This window comes from Protopterus annectens, chromosome 7.part0, assembly GCF_019279795.1.
Source record: "Protopterus annectens isolate FY-2018-M chromosome 7.part0, PAN1.0, whole genome shotgun sequence".
NCBI classification, from domain to species: domain Eukaryota; kingdom Metazoa; phylum Chordata; order Ceratodontiformes; family Protopteridae; genus Protopterus; species Protopterus annectens.
This window is the reverse complement of record NC_056739.1, coordinates 801,843,770-801,865,743: the sequence shown is the minus strand read 5'-3', so window position 1 is coordinate 801,865,743 and position 21,974 is coordinate 801,843,770. Positions and strand designations below refer to the sequence as shown.

General features: G+C 38.7%; 1 protein-coding gene across 1 annotated transcript in view; it reads right to left on the bottom strand.

Moving 5' to 3' along the window:
* The window catches only part of LOC122805850 (tumor necrosis factor ligand superfamily member 13-like), a gene marked incomplete at its 5' end in the record, with an annotated part of 136,172 nt that overhangs the window by 2,057 nt on the left and 112,141 nt on the right, over positions 1-21,974 (bottom strand). The window contains one exon of the mRNA XM_044076105.1: positions 4,528-4,675. Coding sequence (XP_043932040.1) covers positions 4,528-4,675 — 148 coding nt within the window. The remainder of the gene's footprint in view (positions 1-4,527; positions 4,676-21,974) is intronic.

The window sequence follows — 21,974 nt, the reverse complement described above, 5'->3', positions numbered from 1 at the left end:
AAGCATTTACTTGATATTTATTTAATAAGCCTTGTAGAGCTGGGTTTTTTCCAGTTTGGTAAAATATTTGATGGGCCATAGTAAGTTGGTTAAGGGTGAGCAGGTTGGGTAGTTTTAGTCAAGATAGTTGTTTAAGGGCCTGGCAGTGATAAAACCTAAAGACTGAATCGGTTGCAAACGTTGTTATTTTGTTGTAACAGGTGTTCATTTTGGTTAAGTCAGATTTGTTGAGATTAATGAATATGGAGGATGCATAGAGAAATGTAGAGACTAAGCGGGTTCTGGCAATAATGGTTTTAGTATTCTTATAAAGATATTTTTTGCATCTGAATAGAGTTCCAAGTTTTTTGTGAATTTTTTATTGCTTGGGCTATATGTAGGTCAGACTTCATGTTTTGATCTATTATAACACTTAGAAGTTTGGTTTTGGGGACTGGTGTAATAGGGGTTTTGTTGCCTGAAATTATTTTGAATGAAGGGATTGGATCTGTTGCTTTTGTAGGATGAAATAGCATCATCTTAGTTTGGGTTTAGTAGGAGTTGTGCATCTGATAGCCATGAAGCAACTGATGTAAAGGATTCTTGTGTTATTTTTAGAAGTTCTTGGAGTGTTGGAGCAGAACCGATTAGAACTGAATCGTCCATGTGTTGGACCAATGTGGCACATAGAGCAGCACTATGAAGGCTGTTGGTGAATACATTGAAGAGAAGGGGACCAAGGAGAGACCCTTGTGGGACTCCTAAGATAACAGATAGATGAGGAGATTAGGTTATTTTGCCATTTTATAATTTGTCTGCAATCTGATAAGTAGTCCTGGAACCATGCAAGAGTGGCGTAGCTTAGACTGAGTTCAGATAGTACAGTTATGAGTTTATTATGAGAGACAGTATCAAAAGCTTTAAAGATTTCTAGAAAGATAGAAGATAGAAGATACTAGGTTGCCGTCATTCCGGCATTAATTAATAGTGTTAGTGAAGCTATTATGGGCTCTGGTAGTGCTGTGATTAGGGCAGAATCTGTGCTGGGTATTTGCTAGAAGTTAGTTGGATCAGAGATGGTTTAGGATTTGAATATGTATGCACTTTTCGAGAATTTTTGATAAAGGTGATAGGATAGGATAGCAATGGGCAAGTAATTTGATAGTTCGGTTAAGTTTCCACCTTTGTGTAATGCCATTATGTGTGTTATTTTCCAGAGAGCAAGGAAATGTTGTTCAGAGAGGGAGCGAGTGATTAGTAAAGAGACTGGGTATGATATTGTCTTTGGCTGTGATTTTAATGTATTCACCAGGCAGTTTGTCTACTGCAAGGGGTGTGGGTTTAAGTTTATTAAGATATTTATGTGTAGTACTTGTTGCGACGGGTTGTAGGGAAAAGTTGTTTTTATGATCTAAGAAAGAGAGATTTGGTGGTGGTGTTGGGAAGTTATTATTAGTGAGGGCAGTTACAGATTCAGTGACATATTTGCTAAACTGGGTGGAAATATTGTCAATGGAGTTACTGGTGGATGAGGAGAGTGTGTTAGTTTGGCCTTGTTGCAGAATTTTATTAATAGCAGACCAGAATTATTGTGGGTTCTTTTTGTGCTTAGATTGTGTATTAGTATAGTGATTTTTGTCAAGTCTGATTTGCTTTTAAGATTTGTTTCTTAGTTCAAAGTATTTGTGTTGATGTGTTGCAGTTTTATTACGGACCCAAGATTGTCAATCTTTACCTCTTTCTTTTAGAAGTGATCTTGTTTCTTTGTTAAGACATGGCGCATACTTGGACTTTAGTTTTACTGTTCTGGTGGGGGGCCATGTCATTGGATGTTTAGGAAGGTAGTGTTGAAAAATTCTACTGCACTGTCTAGGGGAGAAATTTCAGCGGATTCCAATTACAGAGTTTAACACTAGACACAAAGTCTTGAGATTTGAAATTTTTGTGTACTGAATTTGTTGGAGAGAGGACGTTTTTATTGCATTTATATGATGCTGGAGAACAAATGTGGGGAGGTGGTCACTAAGAGAGTGTGGAAGGCTACCAGACTGATATGATAGTACAGGTCAGTTAATAAGGATCCAGCACAGGATGAACTCCTTTTTTGATGTTTTGTCTACCATATTTGTAGTTTGGATTATTTGTGTGAAGCTGTGGAGGTTAATATGGTCAGTAGGTTGAAATGAGTTACAGGAGAAGCAATTGATATTGAAGTCACCCAGTATGATAGTCTCCTGAAGGGAGTGGTGTTTTTGTTGTCCATTGTAGGATGGATTCTAGTGTGTTGATATTATTACCGGGGGGGTATAGGATCCGATTATATGGTTCACAATAACATGTACTTTATCTGAGTTCAGAGGTAACCTTAAGTTTGTTAGTAATTATATTAATGTTGGGAGCAAATCAAAATAACTAGCCATTTTCTCACATACTAACAGTCAGTGTAACATTTGAGAAAGAAGTTTGACAAGACACGCGGAGATGATAATGCATTATGCTCATTTCTTTAATTTGTGAATCAATAGCTGTGATAACATCAAATGCAAAACAAACCGAGAAACAGAACAAATGCCAAAGGAGCTAATTTAAATCAATCTGTGAAACAAAATAAACAACAAACTAGCTGATAATTATGATTTTCCAGAAAAGGTAACAACACAAATTCTCTGTTAGAAATTGTTAGTGGAGGGATACAGAGGATCAGACTTTACAAGTAATAATAAGTGAGAAACATCTGGCAAAGTTTAACACTAGCTAGATGTATGGAATGAATCCAGATGTCTAATAACAGGGAGCAGAGCACAGTGATTGAAAAGTAAAATTCTGAAGAATGGAAGCATGCATATAGAACAGCACAGAAAGTAAGGCAGCTGCAGAGCCTGGAAGGCAACATGTAGTCGTAACATACTCCAAGAAGAAAATGCCTGATTTCTGGAACACAATTTTCCATGTTGGTATGCTCCAGAAGTATTTTTTTTACTCAAAGAATTTTTTTTTTTACTCAGAGAAATGCTCCAGAAGTATTAAAAGTTATGCATGAAGAGAAATTTCAGAGAATCACACAAAAGACATGAGAGGATATTTCATCAATGTTGTAATATAGAGAAGTGTGTGAGAATGCAAGAATTAAATCTAAATTGCAGTTTGAAAACAGAAGAAAGGAAAAAGAAGAAAATTATACAAAAGTAAAAGGAAATGTGTTATACAACACAAACCTATTAAAGATATCAAAAAAGTATATAAAAGATATCAAGGAATAGATGAGGGTGGCTGATGGAAACAATACATAAGATTTAGAAATAACAATGTTTAGATAAGTTGGAGCAATCCAGTCACACAAAAGTGAAGACAACAAAAAGGAAGTAAATGGAAATGTGATGCATAGAAAAAGTTTCTAGAAAAGGTATATATTGATACTAACAGAGAAAACCCCAAAATGAAAGTGATTCCAGCATGGAAATCAAAGCTGAGGTGGAAGAATGCTGTCCGAGATACGATACTGGTGCAAAAAATGTACACTTTACAAAGAAAACTCATCAGGGATTCCTACTGTTTGAGAAATTACAATTCCTTCAATGTTGTCTCCTTGATCTCAGCTCCTGAGAAGTCCAAGTTGTAGAATCATTTTAAATTATTTGGATGCACTGTGAGATGTCAATTGTATAAGCCATTTTTTCAGCTCTTCGGAATGTTTTTCCTTCCTCTGCAATTGCACGACTATGGAGACATTATATATGTAAAGTAAGGCAGCTGTGAAGGAGTGTCATGCACACATGCTTTTTCTTAATGAGTATGTTTTCATTCATCCACTTTGCTGTCAGCAGGTTACATGTTGAGCTGTCATAGCTAACTCAGTTTAGTCATAGCATTAGTAGATATATGTGTGACAGATGCAATAAGTCTAATAATAATACAGTCTGCCTGGTGTAAGGGTGAAAGATATTTCAATCACTGGGAAGATACTGAGTTTGGACAGAAACATACTACATGATGCTTCACATCAACATTAATAATATAAAAAGCGTAAACGGATTGTAAAATGTCAAAAGTATTCAGATAGTCAAAATGTGAAACCTAAGAATAAGTATGTGACATCATTCATTCCACCACCTCTTAAAGTAAATCTGATCAATAAGAACAGCATTGTAAGGACTAACTAGTGATGGAACATACAGAAGAATGAAGACTGTGAGTCCAAAACCAACAGTGCAAAGTAACTCAGGAGCATTTCTTTTTAAGGACACGTGACAAAATGCAGGATGAAAATCCTTGGATAATTAGAATTTATACTAATACAAGAACATGGGAAAACAGATGAACTGCAATAAGACATGAGAAGGGTAATACATCATTTGGCGCATTGTCCAAGGTCACAGCAAATGCATGGGTCTTTGTATGAAAGTTGCATTTGCATGTGCTACTACTACTGTTATGGATAAGCAGAGCATTTTAGTTTTTATCACAAATAAATAAATACAGGTATTGAAAGTGTTCCCTGAAGCTTTAAGGAGAACATGAGAAGTTAGCATAGAAAGACAGGTTACTTACCTGCACTGTAGCAGGAGTTGTGAGAATAAGCTTCCCAGGCGGACATGCTCTGTACACATTTGAAGAGTATCTGGGTCTTGTTTTCCTTACTGGGGATTGTTCGCATCATCAGTTGACCCATTGTGAATGTGATGTCATGGAACAGAACCTGAAGTGACAAAAATACCCAGGTGATTATTTATTAATTACACTCTAACATTACACGTACGTTAAAGAGTAACACAATTAATATATTCCTTTGGAATATGTGAGTAGAACAAATACCACCTAATATAGATTGCAATGACTTGGGGGTAGAAATATCTGAACAAAACTAGTGTAGTTTTTAAAAGCCATCATGGTCCAGAAGTTCACAGTGCTAGCTGGGAAACTATGGCCCATAACCTCGGCTTACAGTTTAACTTAGAACATAAGTGTGACTTAGAACATGTGTCCAGTGTTGTTCCAACAATGTCTCCTGTCAGACACTGTGCTGGCACCTTGCTGCACTGATAACAAATTCACTGAAGAAAAATAAGAAAATGGCAAAGATTGGCAGTGTTATACAACTTTTAATGTTTTATTTTATGTAGACAGATTAGCCAAAATAACAGTATGCAGTCTTATTTCCAATATGTTCCATTTATTAGGAATGCATTTAAAAGTCCTTCTTGATTTTTAGCATCTACTTCCATGATTTGTTGGAATAGTAAATACATTGTTTACCCACAAATTCAGTTGTATACAGCAAAGTTATCCTTCACCAAGTTCAATTCCTTCCCACCATTTCATTCACAGGATTAAGTTTCATGAAAAGTAGAGGAAGGGGAGAATTTGTAAACCACCCTGAAGTTAGAGCTCCCATTACTAATTGCTTTAATTTGATTGTTATACTTTTTGCTCTCTGATGACAGGTCATCATACAGGATCATGTCTCCTCACAGTGTACAAACTTCCGTGTGCTTTTGTCAGCACATCATACAGTTAGGGAAAAACCCTGACTTCTTCACTTGCACTTGTCTAGACAATACACTCCTATGGTTTTCTATATTTTGCAGAATTACTAGAAATGTTGGATTAATTTCAAGTCAGTTTTTCAAGGTGGTCTGGAGCCTTACCCCACTGACTCTGTCTTTACCTGTTGGCTAATTACCTTGCACCTGCGACAGTTTGTATATGCGTCAGCTGCTGCGAGTTATGCTGTGACTCCAAATATTATCCATACCTTCCACACAACTTTCAAAGTCTTTTTATTGCCTTCAGCAGTACTGCATGACTGAATTAATAACAAACTGGTACATACTGAATTCTGGTTACTTACAGAAAACCTAGATATTATTGCTACATTCTGCCCCTCTAGCTATATTCAGAATAATTAGCACTTCCTATATGACATCAGACTTGCAAGAAGTGACAAAGAATGCAAACTTTTGCTTATAACAAACTAAATGTTTATATAATTTATAAAATATCCCACCTCTAACTCCCCTGAAAATGACTCTCCAAACTGAAAATATGTCACAATCTTTCTAGGAAGGGCCACTAAAAATCAGCTTAAAAGCTACACACACCCCATTCTCAACTACACCACCTCTTAAACATACTGCAAAGCATATGTGATCTACCATTTACCCTAGGAACACTGATTCTAATGAATAATTGCAACATAAATGCCTCAAGCCCACCTCTTACGCATCTAAAAAGATTTCTTAAAACTCTTGGCCTTTATAGTGAATCAACTCACCAGGCCAAACACATAAGAACAATTGGACTCAACCCTAGACCATACTCTTACTTCTATTCCAGATGAACATGTTAGTCTCTCTGTCCATCCTAACAACATGAGTGACCATTGACCATTTACATCAACCTGGTCATTCCAATCCAAACCACACCTTCCTCTCCATGTAACAAGTCGTCCTATCCTGAGAACATGTAACCTATGCTAATTACACACCAACATGAAATTGACCGAAGTCCAATATTTAATCCCAGCTGTCTCTTTAAACAACATTGTTTCTAATATTTATGGCCTCCTTTTCCCTACACAAAAAGAGAAGTGTAAAGGCAAGTATTTGCAACTGGTTAATTTCTGAAATAACATCCCTTCACAAAGAAAGAGATCTTGTTTTGCATAATTGGAAAAAACAGCTTCAAAATAATATCTTACCTAACAATTATATCTCTGAATGCTGGTTTCCTTGCATTGTTTCTTTTGTTGAGCCATAAAAATATAACTATCAGAGCAGCAGATTTTCTTTCTGCATACTCTTCCCTCTCCAGTTACCTATCTCCTAATAATTTCAAAGAATATCTTCTTTCCAAATCCAAGCCAAGCCTTAATAATTATCCTAGACCCACCCTTACTCCAAGTCTTACATTTTGTTGTTGACTATCTTCCAGCTTTTTGTTTTAAAAATATTTTGCCTAAAGTAGTCCTTAAACTGCTGAACAAAGTTTACATAAGATCCTCCTTCAAAAGCAGGATATGACATCCTGCTTTCCTTAAAATGATAGCCCCATGCAGAGAAAATGTACTTTCTCTGTCCACTGGACTGCTACTTAATCAAATCGAATATGCTCATATAATATCTTTATGCAAATCTCATAACCTCACTGTATCCCATGACTACATGCTGATATCAAACCACTGTCCCTAACAAAAATTATAAAAAAAAAAAAAAAACAATCAACCAACAATCACTTGGTCATATAAACAAGCATGGTCTACCGAGCAATTGTCAGCATGGCTGTAGAACAGGCTTTAGTACGACAACAGTGCTCTGCAATATTATGAATATCATATACTCCAACAGGAGCAGTGCCTCTTTAAAGGATGTCATTTAATTGTTCTGGCCTTAATATAGCCTAATTAAAATATGGAATCACTAACCTTTAGCCTCAGTGCATTACACTGTTGCCTAACTACTTACACAACTGAACTTTTCAGGTAAACACTGGTTTAAACATATTAAGTACATGAATTCTTACATCAGATCCCCCTCCATGTTCTGTTCTTGGTCCAGTTCCTTTTGTAAATAACCTACATAAAGACCACCCCTTCCTCAGTGTAACAATGGGCACAAATGATTTCTTCATCTTAAACTCAGATAAACATGCCACCTATTTACAAACTAAACTACAAGCCAGTTTTACCACCTTATGGCACTGGATTTGTGTGATTGTCATTACTAAAAAAACTTTGCCGGCCTTTCACGTCACTAGAAGTAATCCACTGGGTACACTTATCTCATAAGTATCACACCCACTAGGTACACTTATCTCACAAGTGCCACACCACAGACAACTTGGCTTAAACCTAAGCCCAACACAACCATTTCATCACCATACATAACTTATAATTATAAAGTTCTCACACAACTGAAATTCTGCAAGAAAAAAACAAATCCATTATCCCCAGAATTAAGGATTGCTACTCCCAAAATGTCATATCAGACTTTGGTCTGTCTATTATTACCCTAGACTCATCTACTAATATAACACCGCTACAAACCACGCTCAGTAGTATCTGCCATCTTATACTTCTCATGGATTCCAAAATTCATCAATGTTTTTTTTTGTAAGAGCTAATTGCACTCTTTTAACAGCAAGAGTCACCTTCTTCTTGTCTATCTTTCAACATAAATTGCTCACCACTCTCTTCCAAAGTAATAATCAAAACATTTATCAACCCCCCTTAGAAACAGTGCTATGAAAGTATTATCACTTTAAATACTGAACCCCCCTCTCCCCCACTTGCTGGTTTATATTAACTACTGTTAGACATGAGGAAGGAGCACTCTCTTTAACCTTACACAAAAAATACGGGAGCACCTCTTTGTTGAAAATAAATGTAATTCTTCAGACAATCTGATTGATACTTTATCAAATTAAAACTTTCATTACAATATTTCTATGAACACACTGCTAAATATTCAAGTGTTCTTTATTGTCAAACTTTTGCATCTGTGTAAGATTTTACTGCATATTGCAAATGTACTATTTGAATGTCTAATGAGATTTTGTTTTTGAACATTATGTGTTGCATCTAGTATCATGTATCTCTAGATCTGTTTCTGATATTTTCTATTGTTGCTTTTTCATGATTGAAAACAGCCTTTGGGGCAGCCCACTTATATGGTTAACAAATGAAAACATTTTTTCAGGAAAAGTAAGTTAAGGTTAAATTGTATCTTATTTTTTTGTTTTTGTTTGTTTTTAAAATTATTAAATTATATTATATTAATTATTATTATTATTATTATTGTTTTTAAAATTGTTGTTTGTATTGTATTTGTTCTTAAATGTATGAACTCACTGAAAATAAGCTTACAGTAACACACTTTATTGCCAACAGTCAGCTGATGTAAGATTCAAACAAAGTACGCAGTTGTCAAAACAGAGCTACTTTTAACTTCACCAAATATGATGTGGCTCCTAAAACAATCACAAATTTATAATTTACAGATAAGTGTTTTTGTAGGCAGTCAAGCCTTCTGCATCCCATCCATCCTTCTAACTATATAACAGCACTGACTTTACTTGCTTTACTTGGAATTTACACCCTCCTCTCCAAGGTTCTGTAGTCTCAGTATTGTTATTTATAACTAAAAGGGCTAAGGGGAGAAACCCTCAAACATGAGAGTGTAGAATGGGGGTTGCCCCCTGCAAAAACATTGATACTGAATTGTATTTTACAGTATATTATGAAGTGTGTAAGACAGCCATTAATGGGCAAGCTGTCCTTACTAACTTGAGGTTTTGTGGAACTAACCCAGTAAAATGACTTTTCATCAGTTCAAGTAAATGTATATATATTGTGGAATCTTTCTCAAAAGATAACAATCTGTTACAAAAAAAACAGTGCTTCAGAAGGGACAAGCCTTTTACACCACCTTCCTTAAATACATTAATTTTTAGATTACACAGACTAGTCACACTTCCAAAATTATGGAGTTTTAGTTAAAATATAATCTCAGTCCTGATCATTCATTATGAGTTTTAGTTAAAATATAATCTCAGTTCTGATCATTCATTTACTATAGGCAACTATTTGAAAGTTTAATGTTTCCAAACATGAATTTCTGAATGGCAGAACCCATGTGTGTACGGGTGTGTGTGTGTGTGTGTGTGTGTGTGTGTGTGTGTGTGTGTGTGTGTGTGTGTGTGTGTGTGTGTGTGTGTGTGTGTGTGTGTGTGTGTGTGTGTGTGTGTGTGTGTGTGTGTGTGTGTGTGTGTGTGTATATATATATATATATATATATATATATATATATATATATATATATGTATATATTTATGTATATTACTACATATCTAAATACTTGAATACTGACAGCTTAAATATCAACAAAAAATTTTCTAAAGTTGACTGCTAAAAATATCTAAAGAAAAAATATCAACAAAACCTGACCACATCCCAAGCCAATGTTTTTGCAGTGGGGCAAGCCCCCACCTCCAGCACCTTCAGCTAATTATATATATATCAACTTTAAGGTTGCACAACAGTAGAAAAAGTGCATATACCCTTCCCTGGAATAACTTCAGTTTTCTTGATATTTTGTCTTTAGATATTTCTAGCTGTCAATATTTTGAACTTAGATATTTTTTGTCAATATTTAAGCATTTAGATATTTAATATTACACTTATACATGCACATAAATGCGCGCATGCACGCACATTGTCACACAGTGTTAATGGGTCTTGCCAAATATACATATCTCTATGTAAAAACCTAAATGGCATGAACAGTCATTTTGAGACATCACGGTACAGTAGGGATTGGGGTTTTGGTACTTTCCCCACTGTAGTGCAATCTCAGAGTTTGTATATATAACTAGCAGGGAGTGTGGGAGGATACAGCCCCCACATGGGTGGTGCAGGGTGGCTTGACACCTGCAAAAAAGTAGGAGTTGTATTTGCAGTTTGTTGGTTCAACTTCCGTGTTTTCAATATTTCCAGCTCTATCATATAAGGTTCACACTTGTGGGACTTTAAGCTTATGAAAGGGATCTATAAACACACACACACACACACACACACACACACACACACACACACACACACACACACACACACACACACACACACACACACATATAGATGACAAGAAGACCGACACCGAAAGATCGACAATGAAGATGACTGACAGTTGAGAATCCCAATGCTGAGAACACCGACATGTTAAACAAGCGCTAGTGGGTAAGTATGCGGTAGTGACTGATGTTAGGGTTAGGGTGCGGGTAAGGTAAGTGTGCGATAGCGACGGTCTGTAGGGTTAGGGGTGGGTTAAGTGAGTTAGGGTTAGGGCGCGGGTCAGGTGAGTGTGCGATAGTGACAGACGTTAGGGATAGGGGCGGGTTAAGTGAGTTAGGGTTAGGGCGCGGGTTAGGTGAGTGTGCGATAGTGACGGACCTTAGGGTTAGGGTTTGGGTTAAGGTTAGTGCATAGATAGTTGTGTATGTAAGGTTCAGTGTAGGTTTGTAAGGTTTTTTGTGTGCTTTTGTTGTGTGTGTGCATTTTGGACAGGGGATTTGTTTTGTTTGTTGAGTGTCGAGATTGTGGTTTGTCAGGTATGTGACGTTTCGTGTTTCTGAACTTTCGGTTTGGTGGTGTCGGTGATTTTGTTGTCTGTGTTTTAGCGCGTCGGTGTTGTCAGGTAGACCCATATGTTTATATACATATAAAACACATACCTACATACATACACACACATACACTGCAACACAGTGGTGACTGGGTCTTTCTAAAATTGAGTCTGATTAATGGTTGTTTCTTTAAGACAATGTAATGCATGGAGCACCACAACTGGGGAAAAAGATAAATCAACCCTAGGTGCTGCTAAGATCTGATCCTGCCCTAGAGATTAACAACAGACAGTGTTGGCTGGCAAAGAATAATGGCAGAAGGTAAAAGTGTAACAAAGCAAAGTGTCTATCAGCTTTTGAAAGCTGTTTGCCTTCTGTAACAGCAGCAGTCTATTTCTAATTTCTGTACACCTCAGTTGTCCCTGATAATGCAGAAAGTCCGAGATTTTGCCTCATACCTTTGTCCTGCCTCCATAAAATTTATGATTCTCTGATAAATCACCAAGGATTACAATCTATCAGTAATGACAGGCATTAGAGTTTGATACTTATTGCTTAAAATCTACATTTTGATGCAAAACCAGTTCTATTAACATTTTTAAGTGAATTAGAGCTACATGTAAAAACTTTCCCTGATATTGATCCTTTGACCCCAGATTATTTCTGGATTTGCCGAGAATTATTGAGAGCTATGCTGCTGTCTGACTGCACTCCCTAAATGCGTTACTGACCTTCAGATCTGGTAAATCACATTGCACTCCTATCTCCCCCGGTACCTAGTTGTACATGGAGTAGATACAGTTCCATGCACTGCAAAGTAATATGATTGGGTATGTTGTCATAACCCTCTATATTTTTGCTGTCAAGGTGAATTTCTTGGCATCCAAGTTTGAAATATATAAACTGGTTGTGATCAGAGACCTGAGCATAATCCTCTGTGCTGTAGTCAGCATAGATAGCTGCATGGTTGTTGTATCCAGTAAGCACAAATAATTAATGACATCTGACTTGTGATGTTTAAAATAGATGGTCCTATACAGATTCAGAGAAGATAGACTATCATGTGGGAGAACTGTTTGACTACAAATGAGGATTCTTAGTGGTGGATGTGCAGTAAAGAAAGAAAGTTCATGGAGCATTTGTGGAGGGACCTGGACATCTTTCCAAAATGGGAAAACAGTGGTGCCTGGGGTGAAGAAATCCTGCCTGAGAGTACCTGGGAATCCAATTCCAGTCTCTTACTGAAGTTGAAGAAAATTGCTGGACTTTTGCCTGAGCGTGATTGTTAGTCACTACCCGTGAGAGACTGTAAGTCATTTTCTTACAGGGACTTCTGGGCATTAATAAAAGGTAAAGTGAAACAGATAAGTGGTGTGTACATCTTTCAGTTTTATTTCATATTTGGTGTAAAAAGCTGTCACCAAGATTCCACTTATCTATGCTGGAAAATTCTGCACTACTGCCTTTGGCTTAATGTTTTGGATAAAATTGTATATATTTTTATGGAACTATGGTCTTCAATGTGTTTTAAGAGATCACTATAGATGTGTGCATGTGTGTGCGAGCACGCGTGTGTGTATAAAAGTATAACAGTAACGATAGTGCATTTAACTGATACATTCAAAAGGATTCATGTTGTTTTCAAACAGCCTGTAAGTCACCACCTATAACCCAAAGTTTAACAGATTCCATCTCTATAAATTAAAACAGCCTTATTACATATGTCATATAAATGCTCAGTGAGAGTAAATTTGGACTGATGTGATGTCTGACCATAGAAAAAAGCCAAATGTTCTATGATAGGCAACTTAAACTGATGCAACATCTGACCATACAAAAGCTGGACACATGTATAGTAAAGAAAGAGCACTGCATATGATAATATTTCTAATCTGAAACATCTGTCATTCATTCATGTCTGTTAATCTATGCTAGGTTGTCCCCCATTTTTTTACTCTCAGAATACATTGCTATATTTTACCCATGTAATATTGGTTTATGTTGTGATGACCCACCACTGCCAATCAGTAATCAAGGAGCCTCAATCATCACCACTGGCAACAGTGGGGACGTACACTGGGAGGATGACAAGTGCACCAACAGTATTTCTAGACACAGCTCTCTACATCAAGCGCAATTTCCCTTAAGAGCACACAGAGACCACAGGTCAGTCTGGGGCTGGTTTCTCACTCTTTCTCCAGATCCTCAGTAAGACTCCCCACTGGCACAGCTATAGAGTTGAGATCTCAGCTGAGTGACCACGCCAAGACCTCCAGTACTTTCTCTGTCCCACCAGTGCTTTGTGTCCCTGCCCAAGTAGCTAACATACATACTCTTTGAGGTTTGATTTACATACACACACACACACACACACACACACACACACACACACACACACACACACACACACACACACACACACACACACACACCTGGAAAAGGCTGGCACAGGTTTACTAGCTATGCCCCCTTCTGCCCAGACTAGCCATCAGTCACTCTTGTCAACTACCTTAAGGTCCTTAACAAAGGGTTTACAACCTTAATGTGTAATATTAATATTAACACAAATGGTAGTTTGACCAAGAGCAAGGCTATAAGAGTGGCCCACACAGTGTTTACCAAATAAATATGCAAGTACTCTCAAAACTTAAATATCTCTACACAGATCAGTCACAATAAAAGGTTTAAATATATTTAATAATAAATAATAAAAGAACAAGACAATACTAAATATATATATCCACAGTGACATCATAGTTCAAAACCACTGGAAATATTTAAAACAACATTGCAGGACAGTCTCAAATAAATAAAGAAAAATATCTAAACTAAGCTTTACTATACTCCTGACTGAATCTAAGATAATTACTATAATCTGAGAACGTACTTATAGAGCACGGCAGATGTGGTAAATGGATCTTCTAGTTGTTGTCAGGTCCAAGACAGAAAGCAGAATACTCTGTCCCACTAAGAGACTTTTCAAATTAATATCTAAAATATTACTGCTGTGATAGCTTGCAGAATGACATAATTTCTTGTCATCTGACTCCTAGTTCCCAGGCCAAACAACCATTGATGAAGCTGGCAGTATTTAGCATCTTCCTGTAAAAATAAACCGACAAGGGCTTCTCCTCAGATCTCTGGCAGATGCTGTTAGTCAAAAAACAATTGCATTCCTTCATGCTTTCAAGACAAGTAATTTATTCACCCTAAAGACAATACCAAAAGTTTCCTAGTACAGATATTGTGTCAGTTGCTGTATTGAAAATTGTTAGCTACCATCTTTTATGGCCTAACCATAAAGTAATTTAATTTCAGGTATTTTTCTAAAAATATACTGGACTAAGGTTAAGCTCCTGTATCCCAGTTTCCACTGTTAAAATATATACATTTAAACAGTTACAACAGTGCATGTACATTTCTGTTCTTTTCCAGTAGGGCACACTGTGGGTCCATTTTAAACAAATGCCTTTTGTAAATACCCTTTTCAACACACGTCTGTATAAACAGTTTGATATACACATGACATACAGTTCTAATACATTTGTAGCACAAGCATCTTGTATAAATCATTTTGATATTCACCAATGACATAATTATTTACAAAATTCCAGATAGCTGGGATGGCAGTATCTCCTTCATCACACATCTTCCCTCCCCTTCAAAGACTCAAGCCATTTTTTCAAGTGACCCTTGAGAAATGTTGCTTGAGAGAAATGAGCCTGTCTGGGAATGCATTACCTCATTCCCTGTTTTGAGATTCCAGCTGCCTTTGCATTGCTGACCCCATTACAGTGTTGCACTGTCATATCTTATGCCTGCAACCCGAGGCTCCACCACTGTAACTTGGGACTTCACTGGCTGACTCCTTCCACCTTCTACTGCAAATACTTAACACAAGTTATCATGGTAAGGTTTCATCATGTTAACATGGTACAGTTTGTGCCCCTGCCTCCTGCCTAGCAGTTCTACCATGTAGTTAACATCACTGACCTTCCGTACCACTTTGAAGGGTCCCTCCCAAGCTGCCTACAGCTTGTTGTGTCTGACAGGAATGAGAACCATAAGTTGTTGCCCCATAGCATACTCTCTAGCTTGAGCATTCCTGTCATGCCAGACCTTCTTCTGCTATTGAGCTTCTGCCAGATTCTCCTGGGCCAAGCCCATGAGTTCCCTGAGCCTTGTGCTGAGGTCTAGGGCATATGTCACAACAGACTCCTTGTGGGATTCACACTCACTCTCCCACTCATCAGAAATCAAATCTAAAGGTCCCCTCACCCTATGCCCATACAGCAACTCAAAGGGTGAAAGAACCTGTGGATTCCTGGGGCATTGCTCTGTAAGCAAACAGCAGATGGGGCAGATATTTGTCCCCAACCCTCTTAAACTGTTCTGCAAATGCCCGTAGCAGGGTCTTTAGTGCAGAGTTTAACCTCTCCACAAGACCATTAGTCTGGGGGTGGTAGGGGGTGATCTTTAGATGCCTCAACCCACAGTACTTCTACAGACAAACCAGCAGGTCTGACATGAAACTGGCGCCTCTGTCAGTCAGTATTTCTTTTGGGAAACCTACCCTGCTGGAAATCTCTAACAAAGCATTTGCCACCTTTTCTGCCTCAATGGAGGACAGACCCACTGCCTCAGGGTATCTGATAGCATAATCTACTACCACTAGAATATACTTCTTCCCTGTGAAACTTGGGGTACTCAGAGGCCCCACGATATCCATAGCTAACCTCTGAAATGGTTCCTAAATCACAGGCAAAGGCATCAAAGGAGCTTTCACCTTGTCTCTTGCCTTGCCTACCTTTTGGTACTGCTCACAGGTCCTGCAGTACCCTGTTACATCCCTGGAAATCCCAGGCCAATAAAAGTTCTGCATAATATGTCTCTTTGCATGCTTTATGCCCATATGACCTGCAAAGGAAATGTCACGGGCTATGGCTGGAAGTGCCAGATGGTAGGCTCTGGACACTACCAACTGCTGTATTCTATCACCCTCTAGCCCTCCCTCAAGGGTCCACACTCTCTATATACAGTAATCCTTTGTTCCAATATACAGATTCCCCTTTTCTTTGAGAATCAGGCACCTCCCTGGCTACCTCCTTCAAGCCTTGTAATGTAGGGTCTGAGAGCTGAGCCTGTCTCAGTTCTCTCTTTGTAACCCTTCCCAACTCCCCTTCTACAGGAAGTCTGGTATCCTTTAACAGCGGTGCTTCACTGTCAGCCTGGGTACTACTACTTACCTCTTCCCTTGCAATCACTCTGTCCAAGGGGACATCGGTACTAACAAACAGCTGTGGCTCACCTACAGTCTCACTGCTACAGGGTAGCTCCCTCTCTGAATTAACCACCTCATCAGTCCTGGCTTCAAGTGTGCAGTCTGTCTGGGTCCCCCCCAGGCTATCAGACCCACATGCTTGTCTCCAAACCTGACTGCACATAACTGCATGCACATAAGGTACTGCATCATCAAAATCATTCCCTAACAGGACATCTGCAGGGATATCCTGAAACACACCTGCTTTCTTGCTTCCTTTTCCACCCTCCCAGTCAAGGTGAACCCTAGCCAAAGGTATTTGGAATGGGATCCCTCTTAAAGCTCTGACTGGAGTAGACTGCCCAAGCAAGTAGTGCACCTGTTTAACTATTGTAGGCTTCACAATGGTTATGTCAGAGGCTGTGTCTATCTTAGCAGTGGCCTATTTTCCATCTACTAAGATAGGATATAACCTTTTGTGGTAGTTTGGTAACCTTGTTGTCTCCAGATAACTTACTGCTGGCATTCTGTAATTCCCACTTACTGTCTCCCCTACCTTTTGTTCCCCACCTTGCCTCTATGGACATCTATATGCTACATGGCCCAACTGGTTACATTTAAAACATTTAACCCTTGTTCCTGGCCGTGTACCTGGACTAGTGGCTTCCCCTGTTACTGGCAGACTCTGTTGGGATGGTTTAGGTTGCCCACCATGGGTTCCCCTTAGACCCATGTGCAGCAGTGGGTATCCCTTTCCTGTGCAGTGGCCTGTTTGCTAGGTATAGGTCTTCCTTTTTCCCCAAATCATCTGTGGTATTGCATTCCCTATCTGTCAACCAGATCCTCATGTCCTCAGACAGAGTGATAAGGGCTTGCTCCCTTACCAAAAGGTCTGCCAACCCTTCAAAAGTGGTGACCTGACACCCACTCACCCATCTATCAAAATAAGTGCTTAGCTCAGCAATATATTCACACATACTTTCATCTGCCTTGCTTCTGTGTTCTCAAATCTTTTTCCTATAAGCTTCAGGTGTTAACTTAAAACACTCTAATAAACAATTTTTAATGGTATTATAATTTAAGCAATCAGTATCAGACAATTGTGAAACAGCAGTTACAGCTTTACCATGGAGTAAGAGGGTCAGGAACCATACCCAAAGCCATTGATCAACATTATACTGTTTACATACCCTTTCAAACATATGAATAAAACTATCAAAATTATCACCCTCTGTAAATTGTGGAAAAAATTTATTGACATTTATTGCTTCTGGGATTTGGTTATTCCCTTCCCCATTACCTCCATGATTGTTGCGAAGAGTCAGCATCTCCTTTTCATGTTGCCTCTGCCTCTCATTTTCTTCAGCTTCCAGATGTCTCAGTCTCTCTGCTGATTCTGCTTCAACCTCCAAGCACCACAGCCTCTCTGCTGATTCTTGTTCTAAATGTTTGGCCTCCTGTTCAAGTCTCTTTAACTTCAGACAGATTTTTAAGTCCTCTGAGGCAAAGTTGAACTATCCATTTTCTGAGAGTTGTACATCCCCAAGGCTAGTCTGGTTGTCCTCCTGGTTGCTGGTCTGTGATGCAGCTGTGGTTAAGTATGCAATAATTTCCACTTTAGTCGGGTTGGCATGCACCAGTCCATTGGTTTAGCACATCTCAGCCAACTGGCTTCTTGTCAGCTTGCTCTAATCCGCTGCTGACATCCTTGACTGCTGCCTGACTAAGCTAACAAAAATAAATAAAACTATTGTGATATGACACTCTGTATGTTCACCATTTGGCTGCTTGAGAGTACAAACACATTCTTTAGTGACCACTGTTTACAGGGTAAAGGAGTTCAATATCCACACCACTGAATCCCAATATGGGATGTGGTGATCCCACCACTGCCACCAGTTGTGATGACCCACCACTGCCAACCAGCAATCAAGGAGCCTCAATCCTCACCACTGGCAATAGTGGGGGATGTACACTGGGAGGAAGACATGTACACCCACAGTATTTCCAGATGCAGCTCTCTGCATCAAGTGCAATTTCCCTTAAGAGCACACATAGACCACAGTCAGTCCAGAGCTGGTTTCTCACTTTCTCCAGATCCCCAGTAAGACTCCTCACTGGCACAACTATAGAAGTGAGATCTCAGCTGAGTGACCAAGCCAAGACCTCCAGCACCCTCTCTGTCCCACCAGTGCTTCATGTCCATGCCCAAGTAGTTGTCACACACACACACACACACACACACACACACACACACACACACACACACACACACACACACACACACACACACACACACACTTTGAGGTTTGATTTACACACACACACACCTGGGAAAGGCTGGCACAGGTTTACTAGCTCTGCCCCCTTCTGCCCAGACTATAAGGTAGTTTTTAGTGCCAGCAGTCACTCCTGCCAGCTACCTCAAGACCCTTAACAAAGGGTGTCCAATCTTACTGTGTAATATTAATATTAACACAAATGGTAGTTTAACCAAGGGCAAGGCTATTAGGAGTGGCTCACACAGTGTCACCAAATAAATATGCAAGTACTCTCAAAACTTAAATATCTCTACACAGATCAGCCACAATGAAAGGTTTAAATATATTTAATAATAAATAATAAAAGAACAAGACAAAATTCCATCTAACTGTGCTGGCAGTATCTCCTTTCATCACAGTGTTGTTTCCTTTTGTTCACTATTCAGGTAACTTTGGACTACTTCCAGTGTGATGGCAGTGTAGTGAACAGCTATTCTAGGAACGATTCTGGGAGCTCCATGCCAAAATATTGCTAAATTGCAAAAGCTGATAACTAAAAGTGAGGAATCCCATATAGAACAACTACAGGATGACATGTGAACACCATAAAGTCTAGTAGAAGGCAAATACAGGACATAAAAGTGACCTTATTGCTAAAAAAATACATAAGCTGTAAGAAGTGATACAGGCAGAGTAAAAGCAAGGCAGGAGGCAGTGTGGACTATGGTAGCTGCAGCTACAGGAAATGCAACTACCCCAGAAATAAAAATAGATCAAATACCCACATAAATCTTCAAAATCATTAAAACATTAATTACATTAGGGGAACTAGAAGAGACATTAAGTAAGCATGCAGAACTTACTGCTCTTCAGAAATCAAACAAAGAAGTGAAGTATCGTGAAATCAACCAGAAAAGAAATGACTTGGAAAATACGTTGAAAAGGGGGAACCTGAGATTTATGACTGTACTAGAGAAGACTGAAGGAAAATATTGTAAGAATTTTATGAAAGACTGTAGCCATCAATAGACAGAAGTTCTGATACAAGACATAACAGAAAGAGTCCACAGGGTAAACAGCCCAGAAGTGAAAGCAACTAAATGTCTAAGAAAAAAATTATTGTGCAACTGCTATCCTACCTGCTAAAATGGGATATTCTCTCAAGTTTGTGGAAGAAAGGAAGGAATAATATTGATAATGGATGATTCCAAAATTTATGTGGATAATGATTTTTCACTACAGACATGTGCATGATTAAACACCTTTATTCCATTCTTTAAAAAGTGTAGAACATTGAACTTGGGATTCAAATGATTATACCAAGCTTATTTTAAGGTATTTTACCCTCTCAATGTGAAAAACACAAAATGCTGCCAAAGAACTCATTAAGAGGGGAGAAAAGATGCAAAATTACCAGACCGACAAAGTCAAGGTTCACTCATATATCAGAAAGATGGATGCATGTGCTGAGAAAGAGAGAGAGATTTCCAGTGAAACCATTCCCAGTATTTCAGAAAAAGCTACAGAAGAAGTCAAGATACGTTCAGGAGTTTTCAAAGAGAATATGGGGCAATGCACAGCCAAATGTTCAGGAAACTATAGGGGAGATTCCAGATGAAAGCCAAATAAGAGCCTGATAAGATAAAAATAGGGATATTTTAGTAAATTGTCTCAAACTGAGATACCATCCAGGAATGGACAATGTGACTGGTGTTAATAGCAAAATATAATGTATACTCACTGAAAGTTACATTTGATAAGTAAAACAATAAATATATCTGCATGAAAGTAACACTGAACTGGTAACATTAGCAGATCGGGTAAAGTATATTCGATATTGCCTGCATTAACGTGGGAATGAAGTACCTAAGGGAGAAGAGTGAACGAGCTAAAAAGTAACCCATAGAAATACACAGGAGACTGGACAATATACAGGAAGAATGTAATATGTCACCACAAATAAGGGTGAAGTATAACAGAGACTCTGAAACCAAAGGGTTAAATGGGGAGTGGGTGGTACTAAACAGAGATACAAGACCAGTAATCTGAAAAAAAGCGGCTGTGCCTTAGCCGTTTTTTTCTGATTACTGGTGCTGTTTCAGTGGTTTACCCTTTGGTTTATAATAGAGATACAAGACTGACAACTTATACGAGCAATGGGGGTGGATCATAGGAGATAGTCATGAAGAGATGAATCAAATGCAATTAACACAAAGGGAGGGAGGCACAACATAACTAAGTTACCAAACCAGCTCCTCAAACAGGAGTAAAAATGTAAATAAGCATTAAAGTCATTAAGTAAGAAGGAGACAAAAACAACATAAGAAGAGAAAAAGGTAAAAGTAGAGCAGGACATATAAAACCACTACATTTAGTAGAAAGGAGGAAAGCACTGGTGGTAGGAGAAAGTGTAAAAGAGCTCGATTAAAAATGGGCTGGTAGAGCAGAGGAAAGGAAGAAAAGTAAAGATACATTTCAAGGGGGGATATAGATATTGTCTTCGTGCAGGAAACACATCTTAATAGAAAAGAAAATGACAAGACTATCAACGGAAGTGGAAAAATAGGTTTCTGTGCGGGTGTAGATGAGGGAAGGAAAAGAGGGGTAGTAATACTGACTAAAAAGAGAATAAACCCAAGGGGTTCTGGGCATCCTGAGGCAATGTAGCAACTGCCTCATGTACACCGACAACCCTCTCCTCTAACCTCCCAACACTCAGACTTTCGATAGATGCACTTATATATCCAAATTGGAAGTCACACACCCTCCAGCCAAGACCGGAATAGCTGGTCAAGAGGAGAAGGTCGACACTACATGGAACACATAGCCCTCCAGAACACACACCAGCACTGCCTTCACATAAAAACACAAACCACACACCCACCTATCTGGAGGCTCTCAATAAAAATCTACCCAAACAGCAGAGACCTCCAAGGCAGAAACACACTCAACCACCACAACGCAATACTAATCACAAGACACATAAATCTCCTAAACAGTGTGCCACTCAACCAAAGCCCTAAGGCAAAACAGCATGTCCAACACACTAGTCATAGATAACTCAATATTGAGGCATACTGATGTCCCACTCACTAGGTTGAATAAGGAGAAAGTAAGTCAGCTGCCTGTCAGGTGCCAGGATCCACCACATAATGCATGCACTCAGGTCTCTCAACAACAGGTACAAATATGACTCTGTCATTGTACATGCGGGTGTGAATGACCTGAGATACACCTCCCTGGATTACATGAAAGGAGACATGGAGGAGCTCTCGGATTATGTAGCCCAGGGGGGTATGACCCTAGCCCTGAGCAGCATCCTAACATCACCCAGAATGATACCATAGTACAAGCAGAAA